At 36.0% G+C, this 11,017-nt stretch overlaps 1 protein-coding gene across 1 annotated transcript; it reads left to right on the top strand.

Moving 5' to 3' along the window:
- The first annotated feature begins 4,837 nt into the window (after positions 1–4,837).
- Positions 4,838–9,489, top strand: LOC107776660 (uncharacterized). The gene is made up of 9 exons (XM_016596568.2): positions 4,838–4,938; positions 5,219–6,200; positions 6,567–7,124; positions 7,261–7,347; positions 7,443–7,513; positions 7,619–7,695; positions 7,831–7,972; positions 8,134–8,295; positions 8,849–9,489. The coding sequence occupies exons 2-9, from the start codon at positions 5,294–5,296 to the stop codon at positions 9,095–9,097; spliced, it is 2,253 nt and encodes a 750-aa protein (XP_016452054.2). The 5' UTR covers positions 4,838–4,938; positions 5,219–5,293; the 3' UTR covers positions 9,098–9,489.
- Positions 9,490–11,017: the final 1,528 nt, after the last annotated feature.

The raw sequence follows: 11,017 nt of genomic DNA, 5'->3' as shown, positions 1-11,017 counted from the left end.
TACCAAAATCCAGGGTTTAATACCCTCAGGACCAGATTTAAAACTGTTACTTACATCAAAACGTGAAACTCTTTACTCTGCTATGCCTTTGCCTTGCAAATCGGCCTCTGAATGCCTCGAATCTAGTCACAAATAATTCGTTTCAGTCAATAAAATTTATTGAAATTAATTCCATAAGAAAATACTAATTTTTCATAAAAATCCAAAATTTAGCTCAAAAATTGCTCTCGAAACTCGACAAAAGTTATAAAATCCGAAAGCCCATTCAACCACGAGTCTACCCATACCAATTTTACCAAAATCCGGCCTCAACTCGACCCTCAAATCTACAAATCTTATTTCCAAATTTCTAAGTTCCAATCTCCGATTTACACCTCAAAATCATGTAATCTAGTCGGATTATTCGATGATAATTCAATATTATTGAGTAGAAATGATCATAAGGGACTAACTTCAAGTTTTCCTTGAAAATATATCAAAAATCGCCTCTCCTCAAGCTCCAATTTGTCAAAAATGGCGAATGGGACGAAGTCCCTATTTTTATAATTATGCCCAGACAACCTCGGTTCTGCCTCAATCTTGGCCTTCAATTGAGGTCCTCGATCCTAGGCCTCGATCCTGGGCCTCGATCCTAGGCATCGATCCTGGCCCTCGATCCTAGGCCTCGATCGTGGCTTCGATCCTGATCCTCGATCATGGCCCTTGATCCTGGCCTTCGATCATGTCTTCGACCCTGCCTTCGACCGTGACCCTCGACCCTAGGCTCGATCATGGCTTCGATCGTGGCCCTCGACCCTGGGCTCGATCATGGCTTCGATTGTGGCCCTTGACCCTGGGCTCAATCATGGCTTCGATCGTGGCCCTCGACCCTGGGCTCGATCATGGCTTCGATCGTGGCACTCGACCCTGGGCTCGATCATGGCTTCGATCGTGGCACTCGACCCTGGGCTCGATCTGGGCTCACATCTGGGCTCGATTTCTGGGCTCGATTCTGAGAGATTTCTGGGCTCGAATCTGGCAGAAGAAATTTCCAACAGAAGAAAATTGCAGCAGCTGTTGTAGTTTAATTTTTGATCCGTTAACTATCTGAAACTCACCCGAGCCTCTCGGGACCTCAACCAAATATACCAACAAGTCCTAAAATATCATACGAACTTAGTCGAATCCTCAAATCACCTCAAACAACGCTAAAACTATGAATTATGCCCCAATTCAAGCCTATTGAACTTTGAAATTTCTAATTTCTACAAATAACGCCGAAACATATCAAATCACGTCCGATTGACCTCAAATTTTGCACACAAGTCATAAATGACATAACATACCTATTAAAATTTTCAGAATCGGATTTCGACCCCGATATCAAATAGTCAACCTCTCGGTCAAACTTCCCAAAAATTTAACTTTCGATATTTCAAGTCTAATTCTTCTACGGACCTTCAAAAATTCTTCCGGACACGTTCTTAAGTCCGAAATCATCATACGGAGCTATTGGAATTATCAGAATTCGAATCTGAGGTCGTTTACATATAGGTCCATATCCGATCCACTTTTCTAACTTAATTTTTTTCAATTATGAGACTAAGTGTCTCATTTCACTCCAAATTCCTTCCGGACCCGAACTAACTAACCCGATAAGTCATAAATCAATAGCAAGGCATAAATTGAGTAGTAAATGGGAAAATTGGGTTATAATAGTTAAAATGACCGGCCGGGTCATTACAATATGCCACTATTATTAACTGATGATTTGATTGTCAAGACTGATTTACCTATGTTGAGTTGATAACTCTTGTTTTGTTGAGTTGATGATATTGCATCCGGTTATATTCTTGTTGCAAGTTATTATGTATATTGCACAGATTCTTTGATTTGTGAGTATCACATGACTTGAACCTCATCACTACTTCACCGAGGTTAGTCTTGATACTTATTGAGTACATGTTATCTTGGAAGCATACTACACTTCTGCATATTTCTGTGCAAATTCGGATGTTGGGCAGCAGCAGACCTAGGGAATAAGTTCATTTGTTGATCGAGAGGATGTAAGGTAGTGCTGCATAGACGGTGCAGACCCTTGGAGTCCCCTTCATTTACTTTGATATTGTTGCCTTTAAATTCGCACAATATTTTTCTTTTTGAGATATTTTTATGTATTCGGTTTAGAGCTCATGACTCTGTACTATTTGGTTTTGGGAGTTAGTATTATGTATTACCGTTTTGGCTTATGTTGATCACTTATTCTACTATTTGTGATAATTCAGACATATTATATCTTGTCTTGTTGATTGAATGATGTTAGTGTGATTGGCTTACCTACCCTTGGAGGTTAGGTGCCATTACGGCCGTTGGTGGTATTTTGGATCGTGACACTGAAGCAAAATGTTCCTTTACAATTATGCTTTTTTTCTTTCTACTTTACCTTTTTATTCCTCTTTTCTTTTCTTTTTTCTTTTTCTTTTTCTTCTTTCTTTTCATATTTTTATTTTCTTATAATATTTCTCACACGGAAAAAATGGTGATTATGGCGAGGCAATCTTCAGCTAACCCCATTTTACCATTTAGAAATCTTCTCGGGACGAAAATAAATGGGGGAGGGATGGAACGAAAACAAAAAGAATCAGAAAGAAATGGGAGAAATTTGAAATTGAAAAACTAAGAAGAAGAATGAATTAATTGGGTGAAGGGACAAACCGGAGAATGAGACTTGAGAAGGAGCGTGTTTGGGGAGAAGGAGAAAAGGAATAGGGAAAAAGAAACGAAAATAAGTTAAAATAAATAAATAAATAAATAAATAAATAACCAAAAGGAAATTATATGGTGTAGAAAAAGAAAAACATGTTTCGAAAATATGATTCGCGTGTCATACACGATTTAAGTTGAAATTGGGGTTGCCCTAAAAATATGATATTTATTACAACTCAAATAAAGTTAAAGGAGTTATATGACCCTTGCAAAGTATACAACTGGTAAAGTGGAACATCTACAAAGAGTAATTATATATTATCCCATCATATCTCAACAGAGTTGTATTTAAATTATTTAGAGGCCCTTCAACTTAATGGCCAGTCTTTAAGGACTAAAATAACCTTAGATATCACAAATAGTCCTTGTTTTCAAGCCGATATTATTTACCGCCTCATATTACCATTTGGTATCACAAAGCAAAGTAAAATGCAACAATTCATCCTTCTGCTAGATTTCACGAAGCTGATTTTTTGTTATGGAGTTGCATATCTCTCTACTTTGTCTCCTCTCTTTCTTCATTTACTTCACAAGAGAAAAGTAGCTCTTTAGTACGCTCCCTTATTTCATTTTCTATTCTACTCCCTCTTCTTCAAACAAACATAGTTTAATTATTGTCCTAACTCGCGACATACACAATATACGTTTGCATGTGTCTCGTTATCAATAATTGGCTAAACCTATCACCTTAAGAATAAAATGGAGATAAATTAAAATAAAAATAAAGTAGATTGTTGATTGAAAAAGTTCTAGTACTCATGATTTTGAGACTAAATTGTAGCAAGTTCAGAAATTCTTTTTGTCTGGTTAATATTTTACGTGAAAAAGGGGCCGCTAGAGGTGGAAAAGAGTAACATATGTTGGGCTTTGAACTTATAGTATCATCGTTGATTCTCATGCCTCAAAATAAATAAATAAAATTATTTTTTAGAGATGAATTATGCTAGTCTTCTTCTTTTGATGACCAATAAAAGTGTCTAGGCGATATTACAACCTCTTAACCAATTGTTTATAGGGAAAAAGGCCAAATATATCCTTCTACTTTCGGATACTGTCTATATTTAACCTTCGTTATACTATCCAGCCAAATTTAATCCTACCATTATACTATCCGACCAAATTTATCCCTACCATCAGCTAACTTTTAAAAATTACCCCTCAATCCGTTAAGTGACCCAGAATCTCCCAAATCATTTTAATTAAGTCACTTATTCTTCTTCTTGATCCATTATTTTCAGAAATTACTATTTATGTGAATGCTAAAGGTACTAGACTACACATATTATTCATGGATATTTTTAATTACCAATGCCTCACTTCTCTTCTTGTGATAATAAGTTTGGAATTGGTTTAAAATTTTATTTATTTTTCAACAATATACACACCGTAGAATTCAATGGGCCTATTTATTGTGTATTATATGCAGATGATCATCGTGTATATTCGAATATATTTTGTTATTGTCTAGTTATATTCGATCGACTAACATAAGAGTGCACAATGCACAGGCATTTGATTAAAGCAAAGTTGAATTTGATAATGTAAAGTCTCCAAGGAACTTCAACTTTTATCACTAATACTTGTAAAATTTTCCTATCTTTGGTGCAACAAATTCATTAAAGTTGGGATGTTGTAAATACTTTTGGAATTTAGACAAGCTACCTAATATAGATTCTTCAATTTACTATACTTTGTTTACTAACTGTTGTATTATTTTTATATTTTTTGTTTCTCATATTTTTTTTCAATTAAAAAAACGTGTAAATGTCAATTATTTCGTAAATAGTGGATCCAGAAAAAGAATAAGCGACTTTAATAAAATGATTTGGGAGATTCTGGGTCACCTGACGGATTGACAGGTAATTTTTAAAAGTTTGCTTATGGTAGGGGTAAATTTGGCCGGATAGTATAACGGTAGGGGTAAATTTGGCCGGATAGTATAACAGAGGTTAAATGTAGACAATACTCGAAAGCAGATGGATATATTTGGCATTTTCCTTGTTTATAAGTTCAACATTTTCCATTTAAAAGCAATACTCCTATTATTAACTAAAAATAAAGTCATGATTAGTCCCTTAATTTAGGAAGAGTATGAGGACAGAAAGACGGCTCTTAGTTTACTTGTAAAAACTATTATCATGCAACATCTTTTCTCTTTGCTTTGAGAATCCTCTCCCTGCCATTCTCCTAAAGGTGTCATCTTTTTTCTTTCTACTTTTTCTCTGTTTTCTTTCTCTTTCTCTTTCTCTTTCTTTTTTGTCTTTGCAAGACATAAACATCTTCCATACTCTTTACAATAATACCTGTTCATAACAAATCATATTCATTGTTAAGAAAGAAAAAAAGATTGATATTTCATTCATTCATAGGTTTATATATTGAGAATTATGAGTTGCATGTTTCACGTGATTTCTTAAATGATAAATGCACTTTTTTGTGTTAAAATTACTTGTTTTTTATCTTTAATGAACAGGGCTCATTGTTTTGGGAGAACGGCAGGGTTTAAACGACGTGTTTTGGCATAGATTGTGATTAAGACTTTATCACAATGTCTTCTTCATCATCTAAGGATGATCAATCATCCAATTCACCACCTTCAGATTCATCCTCTTCGGATTCTTCATCAAATTCACCACCATCATCCTCGTCTGGTTCACCTCCTTCACCTTCATCCTCTTCAAATTCCCCATCGTCTGACTCATCATCAAATTCTCCGCCATCCCAAGATGATTCATCTTCATCGAATGATTCAAATTCCCAATCTCCCCCTTCTCAAAATAATTCATCACCTTCTCCACCGTCTGGGGATAATAATAACTCATCTTCTTCCGGAGATAATAACAATGGCAACAATAACAAAAACAATGACAATAGAAACGACAATAATAACAACAACAATGACAATAGCAACGGGAACAACAATAGTAATGACAATAGCAACGGCAACAATAACAACAATAGCAACAACAAAGGTAACAGCAACAACAACAATGGTGATAGCAACAACGACAACAACAACGGTAACAAGAACAACGACAACAATAATGGTAGCAACAACAACGGCAACAACAACAACAATAACAATAATGGTCATAGCAACAATAACAATAATAATGACAATAAATCTTCACCTCCATCAAAATCCTCAAATTCAAATGGAGGTTCGCCGCCTCCTCCACCCCCACCACCTCCTCCACCGCCACCACCACCGTCTCCCTTTTCTCCCAACTCTGGAGCTCTTTCCCCTCCGAAGCATAAGTCGCCACCAAGCAAGTCGGTAGATCATAATGGCAAATCTAACGATAACGGGACAGCCATCATTGTAGGAGTTGCTGCAGGAGCAGGACTATTACTTCTTGTCATGCTAGTCTTCCTCATATCTTGTTGCAAACGCAAAAGGAGAAGGCCACGCGACCAAATGGGCTACTACAGGGACAATTCTCATGGAGGCAAGAGTATGTGAATTGCTTTTTATTTATTCTCTGGTTCTTTTAAATATAGGTAACATATATATATATGTTGAAATATTATGTTTTCGCATTTAGCAACATACTAAGAGAATTAATTTCCAATGGACTAGCTATAAAGAGGACGAGATTTGTGCGATTGCTATTTCATATTTATAATTTCTTTTTCACCCTGAAATCATCATATGAGCTTGAGATTTGAGCTCGTTAATTTAAATTTGTTATCATAATAAGATGTTGAAATAACAGGCTATAGTGAGTGCCTAAACAATGAAAAACATAATAAGCAGAAGTTGAACTTACTTCCTTGTTATCATGTCTTGGTATTTGACAATAATTTCATGCAATATCCAGGTACTGACTACTATAATAGTGGACAGTATGGGAATTGGCACAACAACAAAGTTCAATCTACTGAACATATGGTAAAGATGCCTACTCCTCAACCTGTCAGTACTAATGTAAGTTCAGAACTCAGTTGGCCAATAGCACCTCCACCACCACCTCCAATGATGAGCAGCAGTGAAATGAGTTCTGCTGCTTTCTCTGGTCCACATCAACCTCCATTGCCACCTCCACATCCATCAATGGCTCTTGGTTTTAACCAAAACAGTTTCACGTATGACGATTTGTCAGCAGCAACTGGAGGATTTGCTAAGGCCAATCTTTTGGGACAAGGTGGTTTTGGATTTGTACATAAAGGGGTGTTGCCTAATGGTAAGGAGATAGCAGTTAAAAGTCTGAAAGCAAATAGTGGGCAAGGTGAACGAGAATTTCAAGCTGAGGTTGAGATCATTAGTCGTGTCCATCATCGCCATCTTGTATCTTTAGTTGGATATTGCATTGCTGGATCTCAAAGGTTGTTGGTGTATGAGTTTGTTCCTAATGGCACTCTTGAATATCACCTTCATGGTACGTATGCTTTAATTTGTATATAACCAACTTAAAGAATATATTACCCATAAATTAAATCTGTTTTATTTACCATACTTTTCTGAACTTGAAAGTCTTTATTTGACATTTTTCCTTATCTCTTTGCATCCTATAGGACCTGGTCGCCCAGTTATGGACTTCCCTACGAGGCTTAAAATTGCACTTGGATCTGCCAAAGGTTTTGCCTACCTTCATGAAGATTGTAAGTTCAATTGTTCATAATTTTGTGCTTTAGTATTTAGTGGAGGTACATTCACTTTTCATCATAAAGTACTTTTTCATATAAATTACGTACAGGCCACCCTCGCATCATTCATAGAGACATTAAAGCTGCGAATATCCTACTGGACCATAACTGTGAAGCTAAGGTATTTGCTTATGTGTTTTAGGAGACCTTCCATTAGGCAAATTTCTAATTCACTTAATTCTAACAAAAGTTTAAACTACTACCTCTGTTCCAATGTCGTTTTCAGGTGGCTGATTTTGGTTTAGCTAAGCTTTCCTCAGACACTAATACACATGTGTCAACGCGTATCATGGGTACCTTTGGGTGAGTAATCCGTTTTTCAGTTCTACTATTAATGTTTTCGTTGTTTTAAAATGTTCTATAATTGTTCAAATATCCACCATATTACAATAGGTTGGAATAACCATTGACCTGTATTTATGAAATTTGAACAAACAGGTATTTGGCACCAGAATACGCTTCAAGTGGCAAGCTAACTGAAAAGTCTGACGTTTATTCTTATGGTGTTATGCTTTTGGAACTTATAACTGGGCGTCGTCCTATCGACATTAACAGTGATGATGATACCTTAGTTGATTGGGTATGTTTTCATTAATGATATAATTGAAACAACTTTTTTTTGGATTCACATATTTATGATTAGAGGACATGACCTATGGATGAAAACACATATGCACTTAATTTGATCAAATTAATTATTTAAAGTTACATTATTAAATACATATATATACATATATCCAGGCTAGGCCAATTCTCGTTCGTGCAACAGAGGGTGGAAACTATGATGAATTGATAGATCCACGTTTGGAGGGAAATTTTGATGCCCAAGAGATGCTATGTATGGTGGCTTGTGCTGCTGCATCCATCAGACATTCTGCAAGAAGACGTCCAAAAATGAGTCAGGTTAGCTTTTTGTTTTTGTTCAATAAAGCCTCATTATGCGGGTTTAGGCATAACCCCCGACACACACACACACATATATATATATTAGCATTCCAAAGTAAAATACATGAAGACGAAGGACATAGTGACTTACTACTTCATAGTCTATGAAAGGATTGAACACTTTCAATTCCTTACAAAAGATTAGATGAAAAATATAGTGATGGTGAGTCAAGGGACTCCCCTTGACAAATGAATGAGGGGACTCCCTTTTACAATGAACTTCGAAAAGTCACTTTAGTACATCTTGTGTGCATCATCCACGGCATTTCCATCTTCCCCATTCTTGTTGATATTTTGTTAAGTTCAGCGGTGTATACATTCTTTATCAAATACTAAATTATGTTGTCAAAATTGGAGATGTAGCCTAATAGTAACAACTGTATCATGTACCACCAAATAATAGGGTTTCAGTTCTACCAAAAGCCTTCCGAAGCCTTCACAATTCAGAGATATTTGAATTTCAAATGGTAAAAGAGAGTGGCTAATAAATACTTAATTAATTATCTTGTAGGTTGTACGTGCTTTGGAAGGTGATGTTTCTCTGGATGATTTGAACGAGGGAATGAAAAAGAGTCATAGCGCAATGTTTGGTTCTGGTGAAAGTTCCGAATACGACGGAGGTTCATATGACCTTAAAAAGTTCAGGAAATCTGGAATGTCGAGCCAAGAATTCACAAGCAGTGAACATGGTACTACTGGTGAATTTGTCCATTCCGGTGGTGAATCCCAAGAACTTCGGCAGAAAAAACTCAGTCCTTGAGCAAAAGATTCGTCTTTGAGGAAAATAGGATGATCACTTCAACTTTCGATGGAGCTATAAACAATAACTCTTCTACGTACAATAATTTTTTATAGACACAACTCACGTTTTATGGACTTAAGAGGATGCTTTGGGCATTGAAAAATGGTATAATGGTGGAATAATAACGTATTTCCACATCCATTGTGAAGCTTTAGAGATTAGACTGAGGGTGGTAAAGAGTAAAACGTCTCCCGATCATTATGTGGCTGGGTTTATTTATCAGTCGAGTCATTTTGTTTTGTTAGAGTTGAGGAGTTGGGATGATAATTGTGTATTACTTTCAATGTATTCCTCCGATGTATGTACTTATTTATTAATATTTTGTTTATGTATACTTCTCCGTATAAGCAGCTATAGTATAATCTATTTAGATATTTCATTTTGTTTCACATTTTATAATTCAGTTGATACCATTTTCCTTATTTAGCTTCAAATTCCAGTTACGTCTTGTCTATTCTCGTTTTAACCTACATACCAACTTATAATCTATATCTATCTATCTATCTATATTATATTAAAAGCACGAAGGCTCTTGGTATCACGATCCAAAATCAACTAGAAGTCGTGATAGCGCCTAACGCCGCCGTCAGGCAAGCCAACAGTGATTTACCAATTTAGTTACTCATTTTAGTATTTCTGAAATCGTAATTTTCCTTAGTTGAACAGTATAAAATAAAATTTACAAAGTAAATAAAAATATTTACACGAACCACAACAATGAATAACTCGAAGGAAATCCCCAAAACTCGGTGTCACGAGTGCATGAGCAAATTTCTAAGGAGTATAATAATAATAAACCATTCCGACATAAAAATATAATGTAAATAAGATAGGATAAAATAAATAGTACGATGGAGACTTAGTGGACTGCGATGCGCAGCCTAGAATTCAGCTCACATAAAGTCTCCTCAACAGGTGTGCCTACGCGCCAAGGTGATCATCAATGAACCTGTTAGATCCTGCACATTTAGTGCAAAAGTGCTGTATGAGTACGTAAATCAATGCGTACCCAGTAAGTATCTAGCCTAATCCCGGAGAAGTAGTGACGAGGGGTCGACATCGACACTTACTAGAGGTCCAAATAAATAATATGATAATTCATAACAGATATGAAGTGTACATCTATAGTGGAGTAAATCTGAAATTTCATAATTTTTCAATTATTTCTTTTAAAGCAAAAATTTCTAAATCTCGCATTCTACATTAACAGCTCATAAATGTCAAGTGTCATAACCAGTAAACAAGGAATACCATATAAAGAGTTGGGCATCAGTGGAAAGATTAGCTCGTGAATATTCGGACTACTAGTGATATACGCACGATACTGTCGAGGTCGTTCGGCCCGATCCAAAATAACGTGTACACTGCCGAGGGATGTGCGGCACGATCCATAGATACATCTATATACTACCGAGGCATTCGGCCCGCTCCACAAGAAAAGAAAGGAAGAAAGTTACCGAATTACGAGACGCGAGTGATTGACCTCAATGCTAATGGTAATCCCCAAGGTTCAACGAATGAATGAAGCTATGATCGTACCTGTGTTTACAATACAACACATGAGCTTAATATGAATATAATCTCTACCATTCCTGGAATAACTCGCCCAATACTCAAAGTGTTAAGGCTTGGCCTAGTGTACATATATTTATTTCTAAATCGATTTCAATTATAACTTCAATTAATTAATTTCAATTATAACTTCAATTAATTAAGCCACCAAAATGAATTTAAATAATTCAAATATTACCATGATAAGATCCTAAGTCTACCCGGACATAAACATGCTTTAGCTACGTACGGACTCTCGTCACCTCGTGCTATGTAGCACCCACAACTAGTTGCACATAACAATAAATATCACCTAGGGGTAGTTTC

Source organism: Nicotiana tabacum, chromosome 4 (genome assembly GCF_000715075.1).
Source record: "Nicotiana tabacum cultivar K326 chromosome 4, ASM71507v2, whole genome shotgun sequence".
Classification (NCBI taxonomy): Eukaryota; Viridiplantae; Streptophyta; class Magnoliopsida; order Solanales; family Solanaceae; genus Nicotiana; species Nicotiana tabacum.
The sequence above is the reverse complement of the archived record's forward strand: the minus strand, read 5'-3'. Positions and strand labels throughout refer to the sequence as shown.

Bases quoted from the DNA above. Each gene is read 5' to 3' on its own strand.
- LOC107776660 (XM_016596568.2), top strand. From the start codon at position 5,294: ATGTCTTCTTCATCATCTAAGGATGATCAATCATCCAATTCACCACCT. The intron at 7,125-7,260 runs GTACGTATGCTT...TGCATCCTATAG, and splicing joins TCTTGAATATCACCTTCATG to GACCTGGTCGCCCAGTTATG. The intron at 7,514-7,618 runs GTATTTGCTTAT...TGTCGTTTTCAG, and splicing joins ACCATAACTGTGAAGCTAAG to GTGGCTGATTTTGGTTTAGC.